The sequence below is a fragment of the Cavia porcellus genome, unplaced genomic scaffold (assembly GCF_034190915.1).
Source record: "Cavia porcellus strain 051 isolate PalLab524CR breed Dunkin Hartley unplaced genomic scaffold, mCavPor4.1 scaffold_2, whole genome shotgun sequence".
Lineage (NCBI taxonomy): Eukaryota > Metazoa > Chordata > Mammalia > Rodentia > Caviidae > Cavia > Cavia porcellus.
The window spans coordinates 36488408-36511123 of NW_026947485.1; the positions used below are offsets into that span (position 1 = coordinate 36488408).

The window sequence follows — 22716 nt, forward strand, 5'->3', positions numbered from 1 at the left end:
TATTCTGGACACAGAGACCAAGATCTGAATCCAGGTTCCACTAGCTCACTGCTAGGCACCCTGGGGCGAGTTCCTTGCTATCCACGCCTCACCTGTGTGGGGGAGTTACATAGATCACATGAAACTGAACTTTATGTGTACATTGCCTAGTTACCATTTCTCCTCCTCCTCCTCCTTTAGTGAACATCATCAAAATCATGACCAGTGATGCCTCAACCAAAGAAATCACTGCCCCTGGGGTTCATTTAAGTAGCTCAAGCTCTTCCCCTCTCCGCTGCATACTCTGGTAGAAAGACCAGCTAGGATATCCCTTTCCACTGTGGCTGGCGTTCCTTGCTCCCCTCTTGCAGTAAGGAAAAGAGGTGCCCTCAGCACTGGGACCATGTCTTACACCTGGCACAAGAGGTAGCATGTGATAGAGTGTGATAGGTGCTCAGTACCTCTTTGCCATTGTGGATAATGGTTATGATGATGAGACAGATGAAGGAGAGGCAAAATAAGAGGTACAAAGTAGCTCAGACTCCTGTAAGTGATGAGAACAAACTGGTACCTGAAAGTGCGTGCATTGTCTAACAGTCTCACAAGAGCAGTCACAGTCCTAGGCTATGTATATGTACAGAGCCTTAGAGTTTACAAGGTGCCTTCATGCCTCTCGCCAGTCTTCAAGGTAGCCCTCTTATATTAAGGTCCTAAAGTTGCTATAACAAAGTACCACAAACTATTTGGCTTAACCAATAAATCTCTATTTTTTTTTCACAATTCTGGAGGCAGAAATCTAAGACCAAGGTGTTGGTGGGGTTTGCTCTTTCTGAGGACCATCAGGCAGGAGCTGGTCTAGTTTCACTCCTGGGCTTGTAGGTGATCATCTTCTCCCTGAGTGTCTTCTCATTTCTTCCCACTATAAATGATCCTGTGTCTCATTTGCCCCCTTTATGAGAACACAATGACACTGGTCTAAAGCCTACATTATTGAACCCATTTAAACTCCATTGCCTATGTAAAGATCCTACTAGGGTTAGTTAAGACCTCCACAAATGAAGCTGTGGGGAGGACACATTTAACCCAACACACTGAAAGAGGCCAGGGCTTGTTACCTTTTGCTGTATGAAGAGATCATGCTCAGTGATTTTTTTTGCCCTCACCAGCATGTAAAAACATGTCCCTGCTCCCAGGTTCCCTGAGTCCTGGGTTATGTTCTCTACTGCAGCAGTAGAACTTTACACTGCCACTCACAAATTGTGCATGCGCTAGGGTTGTGTTACGGCCAAAAGGGTCTTCACTTTTCAGGGGGAATAACCTCACCACGTAAAGTGGCCTCACTGGGTGACTCTTACAATGTGCCCTACACCTCAGCCCTTTCATTGTCACATCCCTGCTAATCTAGACACGGGGGGCTCCAGCAAGCCCCCTTCAGTCCTCTAAATGCAGAGGAACTACACAGGGCAAAGCAGGAGCAAATACTGGCACATTTAGCCTATAGAACTGCAGCAAGATGAAAACGTGAATGCTCTGGTCCCCTTCTATCCTTCCCAGCCCATTCCACCCTGCACATTCTCTGTGGAATAGCTGCCCCCACACCATTAATGAGAAGCCAGCCCTGGGGATATGGCACATGGCAGCTTGTGGTGTGCTGGGCACAGCAGTCAGAGTGACTTGCTTTTTTCTTGGCTTGGGCCCAAGAAAATCACAGGGAGGTGGCAACAAATTAAACAAATCTCCCTGCAATGGAGGTTATTTACCGCCTCCATCCTGGCATCAGCCCTCCAGGGAACCTGGAGTGGGCCAGAGATAAAATTCCTTTTACAGAATGACAAGCCAGGGCTGGAATTTGATGTAGACACTGCTGCCAGGTCCCAGGGGCAATTGGGGACTGACCATCTGGGCAGGCACTGGGGACAAACCCAGACACCTTCTCTCTGCCTTCCTTGCTGCTCCCTGCCTCCTGCATGCAGATATAGGCCTGTGTTTCCAAGGAAGCTGTGTTTCCACTATAGTGGGAGCACAAGAGTACAAACTCTCACACCCATGTGCACAGCCACTTGCAAACATGCATTCCCACATGAGGGATGTGTAAGAGGCAGGAAGTGGCTGCCTCTTCCTTCTATTATAGGTAAACAGTTCTCCCAAGAAAGCTGCTGCTCAGGGGCAGCCAACCCTAATGCCCTCACTTCCCCAACTTTCAACCATACCCAGGAAGGAGCTATAACTGTGACCCTTTCTGGGCAGAAGTGTAGTACATTCTGAAAAGGGCTCGAGTCTCTTGCCATTCTAATCCTCCAGACATGAGCCAGGGTCCAGGTGCAGGTGCAGAGAGACCAACAGAGGAAAGGAATCTCTTTTGGTGGCTGATGTGTAGAGGTCATGATGGGCTCTTCTTGTTGACCATCCATTGCCCAAGGCTGTTGAGTCCTAACTGTCTAATCATGGGTTTTAGCACAATGGTGGCACCTTAGGAGGAAAAGCCAGACAGGTTGGTCATTGGGCCAAGGTAAAGTCTAAATTAAGCCTATCCTCCAGGAAAAACCAAACAATGAATGCAAAATGTGTGACCAGTGCTCCTAGAAGTTCAGAAAGATGCTCAAAAAGGTGTGGTTTTCAATACTATTACAACTCATGATATCAGTACTCATGATATCAATGTTGTCCTAACAAGACCACAGGAGCTATGAGACATGGGCCCTGCTTTCAGTGGCTCAGGGTCTGAAGAGAAGGGACTGAAAGTGGGGAGGATGAGGAAGCAGACATAAATAATATTTATCATCAAATGAAGTAGAAAAAGAAAGTAACTTGGAATTTCAGGGGAGAAAGAAAACATCTGGTTTGGGGAAGTAACATTTGGGAAAGATCTCAAAATCTTCTCAGAATGATCCTGGGTAGGTTGATAGGAAGATTTTATTTTCCTTGAAAGTAGATCTAATATGGGCAAATGCCAAAAGACTTTCTCCCAATTTTCTGCTAGCTACCCAGTAGTATTGCAGTCACATTTCATACTATGAGATGGGAAAATGCACCGTGGAGTTTGAACACAGCTCATAAGACCATTCACAAATAGACTGCTTTACCCAAGACCACAGCCCATAAATAGTCCTAGACTGCAGGTGCCTGTGAACTTGGAACCACTCAAGAGATTAGCAAAATTGGAAGAATGGACAGGCTTTGGGTTCTATCACAGGTGCGCACAGGCACACCTGGGACCTATATAACTTCTTCTCCTCCTCCCTGCAGATAATTCCAGTGACAGGTCCCCGGGAAGGGGGCACCAAGGTCACCATCCGGGGAGAGAACCTGGGCCTGGAATTCCGGGACATCGCTTCCCACGTCAAGGTGGCTGGTGTGGAATGCAGCCCTTTGGTGGATGGCTATATCCCTGCAGAACAGTAAGTGGAGGCCACCTGAGATATCAAGAAGGGAAAGGGTAGAAAGAAGAAGCTGGTATGACCTGAGTATCCTTTAGTCCAATGCGCAGGACCACAGGTGTTTCAGATTTAGGATTTTTCAGATTTTCAAATACTTGTATATGTATAATGTCATATCTGATGGAAGCCAGGTTTAAACATGACATTCATGTTTCATATGTACATTATACATATGATCTGGAGGCAATTTGATACAATTATTTTAATAATTTTGAGCATGAAATTATGTTACTTGATGTGGAATGTTTCATTTGTGATACTAAGTTGACACTCAAAAAACAGTTTAATGCCTTTCAGAGTTTGGATTTTCAGATTGGGGATGTTCAACCTGCATAAGGAATATCCTTGTTGATAACAAAGTCTCAGAGCTCCCATGGGGGAAAAAGAGATGTCTCTGACATTCTAGAGGTTTGGCAGGCCCTCCTGCCCAACATTCTAGAGGTTTGGCAGTCCCTCCCCCTCCAACATTCTAGAAGGTTGGAAGTACCCCCCCCCCTCCATCCTGCAACTTGTCACCCTCAGCTGCCATACTGGAAAAGTACGGAGATGAGAAGAGGTATTCATAGGGACAGAAGGAAAAGTGATGTTACTTACCTGGGGCCTGGGATAGAGATGAGACAAAATAAAATTAAAGCCTGCCAGGGAACCATGCATTCAGATCTCTGTGCTATATCTAAGTCTTAATTCGCTGATACATAGAAATTTAGTATGCTAAGGGAGGTGACATTTCAAGTCAGTACAGAAAGACAAGATCATACAATAAATAGTGCTGGTTAACATCCTGGAAAAAGTATAATATCAGATCCTTATTTCATATTAGACATCAAAATAAATTCCAAATGGATTAAAGAGTTAGGGATAAAAAATGAAACTGTAAAAGGATTAGAAAAAAAAACACAGGTAAGAATTTATTTGATTTCAGGAAGAAGGTATTATAACTACAAAAAAGACATTATAAAGACATTATAAAGGAAAAGATTAGGGAATTTGAGTACATAAAAGTTTAAAACTTACACATCAAAAATCACTGTAGGCAAATAAAATTGTGAGTGATGAACCAAGAATATGATCAGACCTCCCTATCACAGTGAGTAGATACTTTTCCTTAGCAAGATAAAAGGCCTTATAAATAAAAGAAAAATATCACAAAATGGGAAAAGAGCACAAACGTACAGTACACAAAAGATGTACAAAGGACCAACAATCATAAAAATGCAAATTAAAACAACAGAGAGCAAATTTTAGAAATAAGTACCCAGTGTTGACAAGAGGAATGGGAAGTTACAGACTCATTCAATCATGATGAAGATAAATTGGGACAAACTTTCTAGAAGGTATCTGGAAATATTTGTCAAAAGTCTTCAGCCTGGCCACCACACTTCTAAATCATCCTTTAAATAACCAAATTGCACAAATGTTTATATGCAAGAATGCATGTTTCAGCTTTATTTATAATAAAAATTCATGAATAATTTGTATGTCTAAAAATAGGAAATTTGTCAATGCAATAACTTACTGTTCCAATGCTCCATAACTTATAATGGGATATTTGCAGATAAGCCCATCATAAATTGAAAATATAATAAACTCAAAATGCATTTAACACACCTAATGCACCAGTCATCCCAGCTTAGCAACACAGTAGCGGATTGGCTGTTGCCTGCATGATGGTGGCTTTCTGGAAGCTGTCTCTTATTGTTACCATCCAGAGCCACAACAGAGTACCTTAGGACACATTGAGAGCTCAGGAAAAGGTCAAAGTTCACAATTCACAGTGAACTTCTACGGAAATTCTATGGAAGGCAAATCATTTTCATATCACTGCAAAGTGGAAATATTGTAAATCAAGCGATCATAAGTTGGGAACCATCTGTACATGCAGTTGATAGTGAATTACAAAGCCACTAAATCTGATATCAAAGAATCATGACCAGGCATATATTGAAGGTATTTGAAGCAAAACCATAGATTGCCAAGCAGAATACAGAATTTCTAATTAATTCTGTAAAAGAAAATACAAGATTGGAAACAACATCAAAATGTTGACAAAGGAAACCTCGGGTGATACCTTTGAGGTTTTTGTGCTTTTGTGTCCTTTCCATATTTTTTGCATGTAACATGAACTAATTGTGTTATCTGAGCAGAAAAGTATATATATATTTTGCAGGACTTTTCTCAGAGGTTCTTTATAAGAGAATCTCAAAAGGTAGATACTATAAAGTAAAACAACCAATTTAGCCGCACAACTTTTAAACTTTCAAGTGGCAAAAGATATTGAAAACAAAGTTGAAAGACATGACAAATTGGCAGAAGATAATTGCGTTATTTATGACAGACAAAAGTTAAAGTCCTAGTTCGGAAGTTCCTACATAAGGACAATCTCCCAGGAAAAGAGAACACTTCAACAAAAAGTCAAAGAAGAAGCTACAAAAGAAAACACACAAAAAAAAAATAACATGTGCAACCTCACTAGAAATAAGGGAAATGAAAATTAAAATGAGATTCTTTTTGCCTACAATATTGTAACATCTTTCAAATGTTTGCTGTTACTTAGTGTTGGCCCAGAGTGGACCACTGATAGAAGTGCAAACTGGGGCAGGCTTTCAGGAGCATTATTTGTTTTATGTACCAATAAATACACAAGCCACTTAACGCACCTTAAAAGTATGTTCTAACAAATGTACAGAACTTAGGGATGTTGATATGAGTTGGTTCATTTTGTAGTAGTGGTTGAAGGAGGAGAAAAATCAGGATAATGAAGTGTTCATCAATAGGAAGGTGGTTGCATAAATGATAATGCACTCACAGCAAAAAAATTTGGGAAGCTCTTAAAAAAATAAGGCTATACATATAGTGACATGAAGGAAAGTCCATGCTATGTGGTTATAGAACATTGGACATATTATCTTCTTATATGTATACAGTGTAATATGGATGTGTGTATACATATAAAGCTTGCGTGTGTGTACATTAATAGAGTTGTCTCGTAGTATCCCAGTGGTATTAGTTTCAACTCCCTAATAGATACTAAAGTTCAAGAATACTCAGATCTCTTCTATAGGTAACATAGTATCACATATTACATACACACATCCTCTCCTACATTTTAACATTTCTATTATTTATAATACTAAATGCAATGGGAATGCTATATAAATGATTATTATAGTGTATTGCTTAGGGAATAATTGCAGTATAAAGAGTCTGCATATTCAGTACAGACATAATTTGGGGGAATATTTTTGATACATGGTTAACAATACAGATGCAGATCACATCGATATGGAAGACAGCCTGTATGTATTTGGATAAGGTGTTTAACTTTTCTGTGCCCCAGTTTCTTCTCTCTCTCTCTCTATCTGTATCTCTATCTCTATCTCTCCCCCTCCCATATATATAATCTGCAAGGCTATATATCCCAAACACTTCACCACATATGTACACATACACACATAAATATTTCTTTGCCCAGCATGAGACACTGGAAACAAAAAATATGTCACTGAGTAGCCCAAGCATTGGGAGGAAGGAGCTCCCAAGTGAGGACCTTAGAACTTTAGATCGGTTTCATGTCCTGAGCCTGAGGGCTGTGGGCCCTTGGATAGGGCACGTTAGCTCTCTGTCAGCTCTTTTTCCTAAGCTGACTGATTAAAACCTTCCTTCCATTCTCACTAGCAATTGCATGAACAGTCATGAAGTAGGGACCAAATGATTGGGGTCAGGAGACTCGACTTCTAATTTCCCTTAAAAATTTCTCCCTTTCTTTGATACCCAGGAGGAGTCCTACAGGAAAAAACCAGGGGCTAGTAGTCACCATCTGGCTGCTGGGACAAAAGACCTACAATACACAACTCAAAGGAGATGAAGCTTATTTTGGCTCATAGTTTCAGCCCATGGTCAGCTGGCTCCATTGCTTTAGGGCTGCAGCAAAGATTAACCCATTGTTCAGGTTAATACCATCCTGATCCAACCACCTCTCTAGGTTGCACCTCTGAACATTGATGGCTGTATTGGGGATCAAGAGTCTTCGATATATGAGTCTTTGTGAGGCACTCCTATTTGAACCATTAGCAAAGGTGTCTTTTACACCCTCCTCCACTGCCATTCCTGAAAGTGTACTGCATAGCAAAAAGGCACGGGAGGAGCTGTGGGGCTCAGGGTTACAATCACAGCTGGAACCCTGGGGGTTCATGATTCTCTCTCTCCTCCTGCAGGATTGTGTGTGAAATGGGGGAGGCCAAGCCCAGCCAGCATGCGGGCTTTGTGGAGATCTGTGTGGCTGTGTGTCGGCCTGAGTTTATGGCTCGATCCTCACAGCTCTACTACTTCATGGTGAGTCCTGATCACAACAAACCTAATGAAAGTTACTGCTAGGTCTTGCTAGATATTCTAGCAAACACAAGGCAAGGGCCTACAGGCCTTCCCCCTCCTCTCATGGGAGTTCTGCCCTACTGTGAGAAGAAAGCCTTTGACTTCTACAAGATCCAGACTTAGCTGTGCCTGGCTTTGTGGCTCCAGGTAAGATGCTCTAGCCCTTGGATTCCCAGTGTCCCCACTTGGTTAAATGGAGGGGTCGCACAGTGAGTGGGTGAGTTCGTGGTCTACACCTGAAGACTCCTGGGACTTGTCACTCGGGTTCTGCCACTTACTAACCTGCTGAACTTTTGCAAGTTATTTAATTTTTGTGTGCTGCAATTTCTTCATTTGTAAAATGAAGACAATAATAGCGCCTACAACAGAGTATCATGAAAATTACATGAAGTGTGCTTTTTTTATTTTTCCTAGTACCATTTCCTATGTTATCTATAACTGCCACTATCACTGCCAAACCATTGCCTTTCCCTGCATACTCATGCCCATGCTCCCGGCCCATCACCTTCTCTCTTCCCACCCACTCATCAGCAGCCCTGTTGCATGACCTCTTTAATGCTTCCTTTGCTGGTCCTGAATCTCATGGGCCCCATCTACCCGTATATCCCATCCTTTTCCCTCTACCCCCTCTATTACCCCACCTCGCATCCACTGCCTTTTCTTCCTCCCATGACCTCTCTGCAGGTCACCTATCCTACCAGGTCTTGATTCCTATTCAGCCTAAACAATCCTGTCAAATGGTTCTGGAGGATACAGCCTTAGGAATCTCTTGGCCCTGTGACTGTGGGATGGTGGAGACATGGCACATTGTCTGCCACACACACCCAAAACTGACTTCTCAGGTGAATGACCTGGTGATGGTGTAATTTCCCTAGGGTTCTGAGCTGCTTTTGAAAGCTGGAGGCCTGAGGCAGTGGATTTTATGCCTGGGTATCAAATGTCCTGAAATATTTTCATGGGAAATCCTGCCCTCTTCCTTTTCCCTCTTTCTTCCTAGCGCTTTTCTACCCTCTTTCCTTTTGAGTTTGTTTTTCTTCTTTCAGCTGACAGCATTCATCACCTTGTATAATGATCCTCACCAGATTTTTGAGAACTATTTCTTTAATTAGGTTGAATGCTATAATGTACTTTGATGGCTCTGGCTATAGGGTTGTGGTGATAACACCCAGCACAGCCCCCCTCGCAGTAGACCCAAGGTGGGTGAGATCAGCTACAGTGAGACTTGAACCTGATAGGGTGAACTTCAGAGAAATGCAGGGCAGATGGCCCTCCCCACCTCTGCTCTTGGAAAACCAACCTCCGTTTAGGTGCCACTGACTGTTCCTGAATACACACTGGTGACATTCCTGCTCGCCAGTGCTGGGCATGGAATCTGGCTCTGGATCACCTGGCAGCCAAGAGAAAGAATGAGGAAACCACTGCATGGCCAAAGCAAGCGCTGGGCTTCCACAGTTACTCAACCAGCCAGCCAGTTTCCATTCTGTGTCCTTGGCAGTGACCCTGAATGACAGAGTAGACTGGACTAGAGGAGCTAACCTGGCATTTCATTTGGGCCACAGCTCCCTCTACCATCTTCCTCTGTGCCATATCTAGGACTTCAGCCCCCAAGCACAGTGCATCCTTTCTTGCACATTTCTGCCTGCAGCCTGACCCCACCCACCACATCTAGCACTCTTGGTGGATTATGCCTTGACATCCATTAATTCCTGACAGCCATCATCACCATGTCCTGGAGTCTCACTTTTCCTATTCTCTTTGCTTCCACCACGGCCTCCTTAAATCTACATTTGGTCTGTGCCCATTGTAAGCCCTCTACCTCCATGGAAAAATCATTTGCATCATGCAGTCTTTCCTGGGGGTTCCTGCTGCCTGAGATGCTGCCTGAGTTCTCTGGTGTGCCTGCCCTCCCTGCCCAATCCTGTCTCTCAAACCTCCACCCTTCCACTCTGTCTCCTTCCCCTAGCTGCACTAAGCCACATCTTCCCCTTCTGCTGTGCTCATGCTCCATCCTCTGTCTTCTCTGATATGCAGAGCAGAGCTGGGCTGTCACTGCCCTTGCAATCCACACTTGGTGCCAGAGCATCTACCTGCACCACCCTCCATGGATCATCCTCGGCTGCTTCCTCTTCTCATCCACATTAGCGTCTCCTAGGAAAGCAGCATTTGTTCAGGCCAGACTGATTTCCATGCAGATCTTGGGGAATTGGCATCTATTCCTGGAATAGGGTTGACACTGATGTACACAGAGAGATGGGAACAGAGGAGGAGAGAAGGGGACCAGAAGGAAGAAGAGCAGTCAGATCAGAAGCACAGAGAGGGATACCACATGGTGAACGGGCCATGAACTGACGGTCCTTTTCCTCAAGGCTGGTGTCACGTTTGTATTGGAGGAGCACCTCTGAGGAGCTAGCTCTTGTCTCACATCCACTCACTGGGGAACACTTTGAGGGAGGAAGACTGGTGCCAGTGACCCTGGCCTTGTCCTCTGGTCTAGTTTACACTGAAAGATTGAATCAAAGAGGTCCTCCCCCCACCCCCACCCACACACACACATGCAGAGCTCCAAACATCTCCTGGTGACAATAAGGGTCAGAAGGCCCCATGAGTCTCTAGGACATAGGTCCTGCCATGAGGCAGGAAGGAACAGAATCCCTTCTATAATGTTCCCAAGTAGCCAAAGCCTACTGTTTTCTGCTCAGCCAGTGGCTGGTGGAGGACACTCCTTAGATTCCACACAAAAGTCCCTCTCTTCTGGAGTCCCAGGACACTGGGAACTCCCTTCTCTGGTCCCTCTAGGGGTACAACTGGGAGTCCCTTTTTAGGACATGCTTCTCAGGCTTGGCATGTCCCTTCTCAGTGCCAAAGTTGGAGGAAAGATTGAGATTTCCCTCCTCAAATTAGTCCAGGCTTTGATCTCTGATTTATTTACCAATCTCCATGGCCAAGGGACCCAGATCCTGACTTCTGCAGAGAGTACTTTTCCTTCCCTGTCTACCTCCATCTGAGTAGCCAAGTGAAGAGCTGGCAAATAATGCGGAACTTGACTTCCCGTGCAAACCCGTGAAATATTTATGAAGCGTGACTTGAATAATTAATGGTTTCTCACAATTCTAAAACATGTCTCCATAATACCCTCTCACCATTCCTGGAATAATTCCCCCTCCAGAAGCCCCCTGATTGCAGCACCACTATAAACCCCAGAGGTATACCCATTTCTGTCCTTCTAGGTTTAGGGCTGGTGGGAGGGAGCACTCACCCCCAATCAGGCTGGGTTGGACTCAGCCTCTAGGACCACACTACCTTGTGCACAAATGGACAGCTCCAGCTCACTGGTGTGTGCTCTCTTTCTCTCTCTCTTAAACACACATACACACACACCCCACCCCTACCACACACCATACTTTTCCTTTCCTCTCTGGGGTCAGCAGACCTTTTGTGGTGGTGCAATTACAGAACAAGATAACTATTGAGAGCCTTGCATATAACCACTTTTTGGCTCAGCAACCCCCCTCCCTAACCCCCATTGTTACCAAAAAGGTTAAAGCTTGTCCTGAGCCACAAAGCATGATCCAGGCAGAGCTGAGGAAGGGGGATTCTTTCCATTGGGTCAGTGATGCCCATTGGGTATCACTGAAGGCCCCACCTCTGCATCTGGTTGCACACCAGGCAGTGGCTGTGTCTGACTTTGTGGGGCTCCCCTTTGCTCCCTGAGGTGTCACCAAAAGAGGCCTCCCAAGGGGAGGTTGCCAGCCACTCTTTGGTGGCCAGTTCTTTAAGGGGACCTAGCTGGAGAAGGGAAAGGGCAATCTTCATTTAAATGCAGATACAGACTTCTCACCTGGGACCAAGGAAAGTTTTTCCATTAAAATGCTAATGAAAGAAGGAACTGCAACTCCAAATCCCCAGCTGTTGTGGGCTTCTTTCCTCCCCACCCCCAGCCCAGCTCTTCATGTCCCAGTCTAGTAGGGGCCCCACTCTGCAAAAAAATGACTCTTCTTTGTGTCTGTCTCACAGCCCTTGGCTCTGGGCAGTGGGTGCTTTGGACAGCTTCCTGGAGAAGCCTGCAGGAGGGATAAGGCACCTACCTTCCCCAAATCGGTGAGACTGTAGACAGGAGAGGTAGTTGGGAACTACAGCTCTGGAGTCAGACCTCAGTTATTCCATTTTTGACTGTATGTTCTTAGAAAACTTACTAACATCTCTGTAAAATAGATAATAATTGCCTTTGTTATTGAGTTGATTAGGTAATTATGTGTATGTGTGTGTATATGTGTGCACATTGCTATAAAGACATAAAGCCTGACACTTAGAAAATCAGTGCATGGCAGCTGTCTTTATTGCTGTTGTAAATACAGTGATGCAAACCCTTAGGGTTTCAGACATTGCCGATTCACCTAGCCACCTTGACTGAAGTTTCCAGAAGGCAACTTGGGCCAGGAGCACCCCAGTGCCACCTCTGTCTTCCCAGTCATCATGCCTCAGGCTTGTCCTTTCCTGCACAGACCCTGACGCTCTCAGATCTGAAGCCCAGCCGGGGGCCCATGTCCGGGGGCACCCAAGTGACCATCACAGGCACCAACCTGAATGCAGGCAGCAACGTGGTGGTGATGTTCGGGAAGCAGCCCTGCCTCTTCCACAGGTAATCCCGGGGCCCTGGAGCGGGGGCAGGCAGGGACTTCCTGGCTAACTCTTGGAAGTACTTGCTGCTCCCTAAGAAAGTGGGTGCTGTCTGGGGTAGAGCACTGTGGCTCATCTGGAGCTCTGCCAAGCACCCTTCCTTGGCACAGAGTGCAGCTTGAAGTCTGCTCAAGAGCCTGCTCCTAGAGCAGCTACTCAGCAGCTGCCTCAGAGCCAGTTGAGACTCAGAGCTGACTGGAGCAGGACCAAGGCTAAGCCTCCCTCCTTGTGCCACTCTCCAGCTCAGCAGGCATGCCTAGCCTCCCATGAGCTTGAGAAGATGCTTAGCCTGAAGGCTGCTAGCAAGAGGTATATCTGGAGGGCTCTGTGATGAGGGCTGTCATAAGTCTGAAGTAAGACCGGGCCAGAGGTTGCTTCAGCAGTGTTAGAGAACAAGTTACTCTGACATGTTAAAATGGCAAGGGAGGCTTGGTCAGAAAAGCCACAGCCAAGTGGAGACTGTCCCACTAAGGGAGAGAGACAGCTCAACTCCAAGTGCTGTGAACTCAGCTAGGGACTGAGAGCCAACCAGCAGAATGAGGATTGGGAGGGAGAACTGGGAAGAGAAGTTGGCAATCTGGCGGAGCCGATGAGATTCTTGCCAAAGGAAGGCCAGAATCATCAGAAATCAAGGTCTTGGAAACCTCACCAGACTGATTTAGCTGGATTCTTGGTTTAAAAAAAAAAAAGAAAAGAAAAGAAAACAGTGCTAGGTAGATCAAAGACTCAGGCCTGTGTGAGTGGTGGGCTCAGGGAGCCTGTCTAGAGCTCAGTCCAGGATAGTGTCTGTTCCTGGTTCTGGAGCTTTGCATCCAAGTCAGTGCTCACCCTTCACCTCCAAGGAGCCTGATTCATAGCAGTGTGATACTAGGATCACCATCCTTTCAGTATCTGGGGCCTCAGTGCTCTGCCTTCCCTCCTCCAGGCGATCTCCATCCTTCATCGTGTGCAATACCACATCCTCAGATGAGGTTCTGGAGATGAAGGTGACAGTGCAGGTGGACAGGGCCAAGATTCGCCAGGACCTAGTCTTCCAGTATGTGGAGGACCCCACCATTGTGCGCATTGAGCCGGAGTGGAGTATTGTCAGGTAGGAACTGCCCTAAGAGTACCTTCATGCCGGTGGGCCCCAGTTTCCCTTCTGTACCTCTCAAAAGCTAAGGAGAGTCCTGGCAGCTTTGGAGACAGATGGTCTGGGCTGGTTCTGAACATCCCCAAATTAGACTACCCTCTAGCAGTGGCTCCCTTTTTCTGCCTCCATGTGGGACCAGGCCTGGAGGCTGGGCCCTGATTTCAGAACTGTGTCTCTCCTACCCACAGTGGCGGCCAGGTCTCTCACTATGGCCAACAGGGACATTCTAGTTGTGCCTTAGGTATGTGGGAGGGGTGAGATCAGAGCCATCTTCCCTGAAGAGCAGGGTTTGGGTCTGGCTCCTTTCTTCCCTTAATGTCTACCATGAGGGCACTGCATGTCCCAGGTGGCCAGACCAGTGTTGAATGCTGGTGTAGAAAGACGACTTTGACAAAAAGTTGGGGCTCTTCAACCATTCACCTGGGGTGAGTCACAAAGAAGAAACCTTTTGTGCAAGTCGCCTGGGGATTTGGAAATCCGAGGTCTTAAGGTCTCTGGAAGGGCTCATCTCACCTCAGAGGTGGAGCTGTGTCTGCTTTTCCAGATCCTGGAGGATTCATGAAGCAGTGTTCCCTCCCCAGCCTCCTGACCAGGCCTCAGTCCTGTCCTTTCTGTGCCTGCCAGAGCTCAGTCCTCCCCCAAACCAACACTGTCTGCTGTAACTCTGAGTGGGGCTGGAGCTGGGGCGGTATAGAGACAGCATGAAGAAGTGTTCTCCACGGCTGGAGCATGGACTGGTCAAGGGAGCAGTCTTGAAACCAGTGATGCCTGGGTCAGATCTGGCTGGTCACTAGTTTTTTAAAATAAGTCTTAATTGACACCCAGTCATGCTGTTCTATCTGTTTGGCCTCTATCTACTTTCTTACCACCACAATAGAGTTGAGTAATTGTGTGACAGGGACCATAAAGCCTGTAAATATAACCCTGCTTTGTTGATTGATTGATTGATTGGGTGTGGGAATTGAACTCGAGACCTTGCATTGCCAAGCAGGCACTGTGCTGCTGAGCTATATCCCCAGCTATCATAAGGCTATCATATTCCCTTTTTCAGAAAAAGTGTGTCACCCCCTGTCTTAGCCCAGAGGAAAGGAAGGGTAGCTGCTTGGATGGGATGTAGCTCTCCACAGCAGTTGCTAAGTCAGGCCACGTTTAGGAGCTTTAGCTATGATCTTGACACAGATGAACAGGATAAGGCACAGAGAGGGAAACAGCCAGTGCAAAGGTGCATCCACACTGGACCGCAGGGCTGGCAAATCAAGAGAATCCATGTAACCCCTCTTGCTTTATTCACTAAGCTCTACAACTCTGAGCAATTCACAGCCTGGGTTCAAGTCATCATCACAGAAAGAGATATGTCATTCTTCCTGGTGTCCATCAACCATCTCCACATCATACTTACATCAAGAAGGAGGCTGGAGACTTTAGGATGGCCACACAGCTGCAGTGCTCCTGGTTAGGTTGAGGAAGTCTAAGGATAGGCGGGACTGTGCCAGTCTGCACCAGGTGGGGCTCTGCACTGCTCAAAAAGCAGCCCTGTTGGCTTTGGGACACAACAGGGGCATTGTACCTGCACATGGAATTGATGACTGAGAAGACCAGAGAGATGGCTGGGCACCACAAGCTCACCTTGACCACTATGGGGACAAAAGAGCCTCTCTGGGTGTCATAGGAATCTATGTGCTCAAGGACCAAAGGAAGGGGCTGGGGGCCTAAAGTTGGGCAGATGGATAGACAGATAGAAATCACTATGGGTGGTAAAGATTCTCTTAATCACCTTGCTAAGCCCTTTTTAACATAGGAATCTTCTCAAAGATACTCCTTTACCAAGAAAATAAATCAATCCTTGCTGTCCTTTAAGTAGCTCCCAAGGAAGATTTAGACAAGCATACTGCTGCTCATTCCTTTCCACAAACTCCTCAGCCTCCCTGGGGACATGGCGGTGGCATCCTTTGAAGGTCACAGTGAGCCCTTCCTCCTGAAGCCTCTCTATCAGTGTCTTGTGTGTCATAAGGTGCCAGAGACCTGAGTCTGGAGCCTCCCACACTTCCCTCCTGAGGAAGTTTTCTGAGTGCCTGGGCCACTGCTTTTCCCAGATCTCAACCTATCAAGGGTGCAGGCCTCCAAGGGTGAAGGTGTCAGTCTGATTGCCAGGGAGCTGGAGGACGCTGTGCTTGGATCCTCCAGGGTGATGGGACATCTGGAGCAAGGCTTCCATTAGACTAGGCCAGGGTGAAAAATGTGCCAAGAATGGCGAGAACCGAGGAAGACTCCAGGACTTGAGAGAGACACCGGCTTAGTCAGGCTCAGGTCAGGGGCCTTCGAGACCCAAGGGGCTGTGCTGTCACCTGGGTCTCTTCACACTGTCCTCGCTCCAAGTCAGCTCAACAAAGGATGCCACAGACATCTGGACATCACTGTCTTCCCCTTGGCTGCTGAGAGACGCTCATTCTTATTACCGTGCAATTGCCTTGTCATCCTTGTCCCCAAGAACATGATTGTGCTGTCTGGTTATCATTGTTCTTATTGTCAGAGCTCATCTTGATTATCATCATTGTCGCCACCGGGTGCTATTGTTCCTACACTGATTCATGAGCCTCATTCTTTCCTCCCTGACAGTGGAAATACACCCATTGCTGTGTGGGGCACTCACCTGGACCTCATTCAGAACCCCCAGATCCGTGCCAAACATGGAGGGAAGGAACACATCAACGTGAGTCCAACATGTTGCCTTCTCAAAAGGTGGGGTGTCCCAGGCATCCTGCTCAGAGAGGGAGCCACAGTCTGTGACTGCCCTCATTGCTAGGATGGTGGACATTTTCAGCCCTTCAGGGGTACAGGCCTGGAGGACTTCTGAGTTTCTGGGAATTCACATTCCTTCTCCTCTATCCTTCCACCCCTCTATTACTCTCTAGCTTAGAAAATACCCTGCCCACTCCCAAATTCACTATGGGCAAAACTAGAGTGAGGTGACAGCCACAGAAGTACAGCTTCCTCATCCATAGTGCACTGACAGATTACAAGAAGACCCTGCACATATGGGGATGGGCAGGTACACTGCGTCTTCTCCTTCCCTGTTTCCCCACACAGATCTGTGAGGTTCTAAATGCTACTGAGATGACGTGCCAAGCCCCAGCCCTTGCCCTGGATCCTGACCACCAGTCTGACCTCACTGAGAGGCCCGAGGAGTTTGGCTTCATCCTGGACAATGTCCAATCCCTGCTTATCCTCAACAAGACCAACTTCACCTACTATCCCAACCCTGTGTTTGAAGCCTTTGGACCCTCAGGAATCCTGGAGCTAAAGCCTGGCACTCCCATCATCCTGAAGGTAGAGTGAGGCAGCATAAAAGGAGGCCACAGCATGGATGGGGAGGATGTCTAGACATGGGAAGAGGACAAAAATACTGGCTCCTGTCAGAATTCATGACTGGTATCCCTTAAAGAGGTTGCATGTAGGGCTCAGCAGTCAACAAGCCTGATCTGTCCAGGACAGGCAGATGCACCTAGGCTATTGGAAACCCAAGCTTTGGTCTTCAGAGTCCAGAAACTGGATGGTCAGAGACTCATGCTGTGTCCTACCATGTACTCATTTGCAAAACACACCTTAGTTTTTCTTTGGAGGGCATGGATTATAAGTCAACTTTATCTTGTATGAAAATTTGAATCAAGTGGTAGTGACTGAACAAAACTTTGTTCTGCACTGAAGATTCTGAGACTACACAAAGGATAAGCCAAAAACTACTTTATTTCCCACTGGGAGGAAGGGAAGATGGTCATATATGTGCTAACTAGTCTGTTTTCTGTTACTATTGCAAAATACTTGAGGCTGGGTATTTACAAAGAAGTTTTAGAGGCTGCAAGTTTAAGTAGTGTGGTATTGACTATTCATGTGGTGATGGGAGAAATCACATGGTAAGATAGGATGACCAAAGGCAAGGAGGGGATAGTTATGACTTCCCACTAGACCCCACCTTTTAAAGGTCCCATTGCCTCTTATTGTCACTGAACCAAGGACCAAGTGTCTAACACATGGACCTTGGAGGGACAAATCATGCCCATACCACAGCACATGCCTTCAACATATTTGTCTATGTGGCCCTTCCTCCAGCTCACCAGGGGGATGCACTACCTGCTATGAAGCCACCAGGGACTGGGATTATGATTCTGGTGGGAATGGGGGCTTTTCTGTGTGTCTAGGGCAAGAACCTGATCCCACCTGTTGCTGGGGGCAATGTGAAGCTCAACTACACCGTGCTGGTTGGGGAGAAGCCATGTACTGTGACAGTGTCAGATGTGCAGCTGCTCTGCGAGTCCCCCAACCTCATCGGCAGGCACAAAGTGATGGTGAGGCTGGCAGGACCCCTTCCTGAGAGAGCAGGTGGGAGTGATGCTGGGTGAGAGTGGTCCAGTGAATCCAGGTTGCCAGGGATTTTCCTGGGAGATCTCAGTCCATTACCAGCTACTCTGCACCCACGCCACGTCCCAGCTTCTCCATTCTACCCTGTCATTTTTCCTTTATCTCCTGGTGTGAAAACAAGGGCACTGCAAGAGCGCCTTGGAGGAGAGAGCCATCTCTGGCCTAGGGAAATTCACAGTGTCTTGTTCTGTGCCTCAGTCTCCCCCTGACAAAGGAATGAGTCTTGGGGAAGTTTGTTAGGGATGTTCTGTGGCTGCGTAGTCACTGGCTATGGGTTGTCTCCTGATGGAAACAACATAGGGGTTCCTAAATAAGAGGCTGTGCAGATTCTCTCCTTGAGGAGTTACCTCTAACATCTGTCCCCTTCTTCAGTCCCCTGGGCCCTCCTATTTGTGTAATCTGATAAGGCTCCTCCTTGTCAGTCACATCCTCCCTCCTCCTAACTCTATCCCTCCCCACACCTCCCGGTGTGTTCCCAGGCCCGTGTGGGTGGTATGGAATACTCCCCGGGGATGGTGTACATCGCCCCGGACAGCCCTCTCAGCCTGCCCGCCATCGTCAGCATCGCTGTGGCTGGTGGCCTCCTCATCATCTTCATCGTGGCTGTGCTCATCGCCTACAAACGCAAGTCCCGCGAGAGCGACCTCACGCTGAAGCGGCTGCAGATGCAGATGGATAACCTGGAGTCCCGTGTGGCACTGGAGTGCAAAGAAGGTACTGGTGACCAGCACTGTGTCCCTGCCAGAGGCTGTGTGTATACTTGTGTGGACCTCTAGCAGTCTGGGCAACATTGGGCAGTGTTGGAGGGTGAAGGTGTGTGTGTGTGTGTGTGTGTGTGTGTGTGTGTGTGTGTGTGTGCATACATATATTCATGTGTGCATCTATGTCTGTATTCATGTATATGTGTGTGTCCCTCATTCACAGGCCACAGGCTGAGCAGTCATGGGCAGTGCCATGGTTATATATATGTATATACATATATATAGCAGATGCACATGTATATGTGTGTGTGCATTTGTATGCATCTCACTTGCAAGCATTCTGGGTAGCTATGGGTAGGCAGTTATGGAGATTGTGTGTATACATATATGTAAATCCATGTGCACATGTGTGTGCATATGTATTCGTGTGCATGTATTACTTATTCACAAGCCCCAGGCTGAGCAGCATGGGCAGTGCTGGAGGCCAGGTGCCATATTCAGAGATTTAATACGTCTCTGACCCTGTATCCCAGATGAAAGTCGTACCTATCTGTCCACACTGCCAGGGAGGAATTAAATCCTTCCAGTGATAAGACTGGGATCACCAACCCCCAGCAATCTCCAGATCCAGAGTCTAGCTGAGTGGGTCCTTGAGGGGAGATCTCATCATGACACAGTTAAGCAAGCGATCCTCATCCCTCTACCTTCAGCAGTGGGAGAAGACTGTAGGGCTGACCTGTTATGCTGAAGGAAGAATGTTTCACAGGTGTTTTTTAAAAAAAATTACAAATACCATCCTTAAATAAAATCAGCTACAGTAAACCTGAGAAGGAAACTTAGAAGCCAGACTCCCATAACCCTGGGGAGGAGGATCGGAACCAGTTCTCTGCAGTCAGTGTGTACGCAGAGTTAATCCGGCCCTGTACTTGGTCTCCTGAATCACACCAGTTCCCACCAGGGAAGCTGTGGCCAGTTTTGATGAGGAAGTGGATCCATTCCATCCCCTCGCTGCATCCTTCAGCTGTCAACACAGCATCCGCCTTGTGGGACTGTTAATTACTGCTTTTATTATATTTACGCTGTTTAATTTTTTTCTCTGCAATGTACTCTTCCATCTAATTAGGTGTAGTGATTAGAATCTCTTTTATGTGTGGCAGGCGTGAGGCTTTGAATGTTGGAGGCGCTTGGTGACTTAAAGGAAAGCTGCAGAGGGATCAAAAGCTGGTTTCTTCCCTCTCCTCACAGCCAACTGAGCACCCCAACAGGGAGGGGGCAGCCGTGGGAAGTGCATGGCCCAGAGGATCTGCTAGAAGGTCCCCTGGGTGGGGGGCTGAGCAAGCAGGCAGGAAGGACTCCAGCCCAAAGTTGGTGGAAGCCCCTCTGGGAGCCTGGGCTCAAGACTTGGGGACAGCTGTGCACAAGGGCTGGAAGGAGTCTTCCAGTAAAGGACATGCAGAACTCTCACCCTACAGGCACTGGGACTGCTATTCAGCCTCTTCAGGGTGTGAGGTCAGAGCAGAGTTTTCCTGGAGACTTTACAGTAAGCCAGGATGTCACCCATGTCTGAACTCACAGGATCCCCTGCAACTCCCTGCAGGGCCTGAGCCTCGGAATGTAGAAGCACATATATGTGCAGATATACAGTCCCCTTTTTCACGTGCTGATACACTGACATGCTCATGCACTCACACTCTCTCACATCCCCACACTCCCACACTGACACACTGGCCTACACATACACACCCACATGCATTGGCTCATACTCAGCCAGTGCCACTTACATACCCTCACATGCACACTGACACTGACACACTGCTGTACACACACACACACACACACACTACATGCTCACATGCTCTCACACCTGCTCATCCACTTTCCCACACAGACATGAACACACACATAGCTGTATGTGCCTCAGCCAGAACATACATGATTGTCCATCAGGCTTTTGGTGACAACACTATTGACTCCTCTTTGCACATGCACTCACATGCACACAGACATACTCACACACAATGGAGTAAGTTCTGCTTCACTATATTAGGGCTCCCTGCCTCCAGTCTCTCTGCGTGACAAGAGCCTGTATGGACAGAGCAGAGGTGGGGAGTGTGAGAGGACAGGGACGGGGCTTCAGGGCTTTGGATGCTCAGGTCTATCCTCTGTCTTCTCCAGCAAGTCATGGAGTTTGCTTGCTACCAAAATCCATGGACATTCATGGCCATGACATCAGCACTGCAGGGCAGAGCTGCACCAAAGTCACTAGAACAGGTGGGGCAGGGCCCTTCCATGGTTCTTGGGGCATGTAGGTCATGTTTATGTGTCAGCATAGCCTACTAGGTCTGGGGTTTGCATTCTGAGACCCTAAACCCATCCTGGGCTTATGAAGCCCTTCCTAGTCTACAAAGTATTTTTCCCTATTATTATGCCCATATAAATAGAAACATTGGTCAGTCAATATCTCTAGCTATTCTTTGCCAACATATGTTCATCCATCTGTGTTGGGTGTGTATGTGTGCGTGGATATACAGACATAGGGATGTGTATGCTAGTGTGCATGTGTGTGTGAGCATGTGTGCTTACACTACAGAGAAAGGCAGAACAGGGCCCGGCTGCCTGCTTTGAATGCCTTGAGTGACAAAGGGTGGCCCCAGGGGAGGATGTGCCTTGGACAAAGTGCAATGACAATTTTGGCACTATGTAACAACCCCAGCTGCACTGTGTGCCAGATTTTCCCAGAGGCCAGCTGGGATCTTGTCACACTGTTCACCTGGAGGCTTGAGCTGTCCTCACAGTTAGCAGTGCCCATATGCAGTTCATAATTCATCACCTGGTAGCATCACCTTGAGCAGGAAGGACAAAGACACACCTTGTGCATCTATGTGGAACAAATAGTCTCAGTCCCTCCATCCTAGCCTTATTTGGAGGTTAGATGGTCGCAGTGAACTGCACACTACAGAACTGGGCCCTCAAACTTCCTCCCTCTATCAGAAGAAGTTGTTCTTAAGTGCCAAAAAGAAACCCAGTGCAAACACATCAACAATATAGATGCACCCTACCACCTGTCTCTTCTCTCCTCTTTTTCCTCTAAGTCCTCCTTTCCAACCCGGGTTAGAAAGCCTTCCTTCTTTGAGTGGGGAGTCCTTTCTGGTGTCAGCCACAGCACAGAAGTGTGGACAGCCTCACTGAACCTCTGCCACTAGAAAGACAGCCTAGGAGAGGCTTTCTTGCACCACACATTCCTGCCAATGGCAACACCTTTCATGTCAGTCACTTTTGCATACTTCTCCCCTCCCCTGCAGTCTCACAGGGCTTCTTTTTGTGCTAGCTTTTGCTGAGCTTCAGACAGACATCCATGAGCTGACCAGTGACCTGGATGGCGCCGGGATTCCCTTCCTGGACTACAGGACCTACACCATGAGGGTGCTCTTCCCAGGAATTGAAGACCACCCTGTGCTCCGGGACCTTGAGGTGAGAAGTGGTAGCCCCTGCTGGTGTCAGAGCAGGGCAGTGTGCTGGCAGTCTGCAAGTCTGGTCCCTCATTTGGAGGTGAGAAAGCTGAGACTAGGAATAGAACATACCATAGGTGAGGTCCCCCCCTTATGGGTACAAGCCAGTTCTTCTGAAGGCAGAGCCCAGCCAGGGAACATCAGAGTAGACATGAGAGTAGTAGCCCTTCAGGTCACAGAATCCTTTAAGAGTTGAATGGGCTTTAAGAACTCTGTCTCCTGTAAAAGTTTACCTGTGCACAGAAACAAAAGATGCAGGGAGTTTATAGACCCTTGTTTAAGAAGCCATGTTACAAAGGATCTTACTATTCAGTTGTTGTTCAGTAGATATAGAAGGGACTTTACCACTTGGTGCCTAGTTGGGAAAGATAAGCAATGTGCAGGGAAAGGAGGTGGAAATGTGAATGATAAAACCCAACAGTCTTTCTAGCAGCAGGGACCTCATGTTCTCAGCATTTTATCCCTCTTACTGTCTAGCATGGTATCTGGCTTAT

General features: G+C 47.2%; 1 protein-coding gene across 2 annotated transcripts in view; it reads left to right on the forward strand.

The window, feature by feature from the left end:
* Plxna4 (plexin A4) overlaps nucleotides 1-22716 on the forward strand; it is a 439299-nt gene that overhangs the window by 374368 nt on the left and 42215 nt on the right. For both annotated transcript variants that reach the window (XM_003467879.5, XM_063240611.1), the window contains exons 13-21: nucleotides 3226-3377; nucleotides 7631-7748; nucleotides 12290-12426; nucleotides 13390-13554; nucleotides 16213-16306; nucleotides 16684-16923; nucleotides 17793-17939; nucleotides 18492-18726; nucleotides 22042-22184. In XM_003467879.5, the coding sequence (XP_003467927.2) occupies nucleotides 3226-3377; nucleotides 7631-7748; nucleotides 12290-12426; nucleotides 13390-13554; nucleotides 16213-16306; nucleotides 16684-16923; nucleotides 17793-17939; nucleotides 18492-18726; nucleotides 22042-22184 (1431 nt within the window). The remainder of the gene's footprint in view (nucleotides 1-3225; nucleotides 3378-7630; nucleotides 7749-12289; nucleotides 12427-13389; nucleotides 13555-16212; nucleotides 16307-16683; nucleotides 16924-17792; nucleotides 17940-18491; nucleotides 18727-22041; nucleotides 22185-22716) is intronic.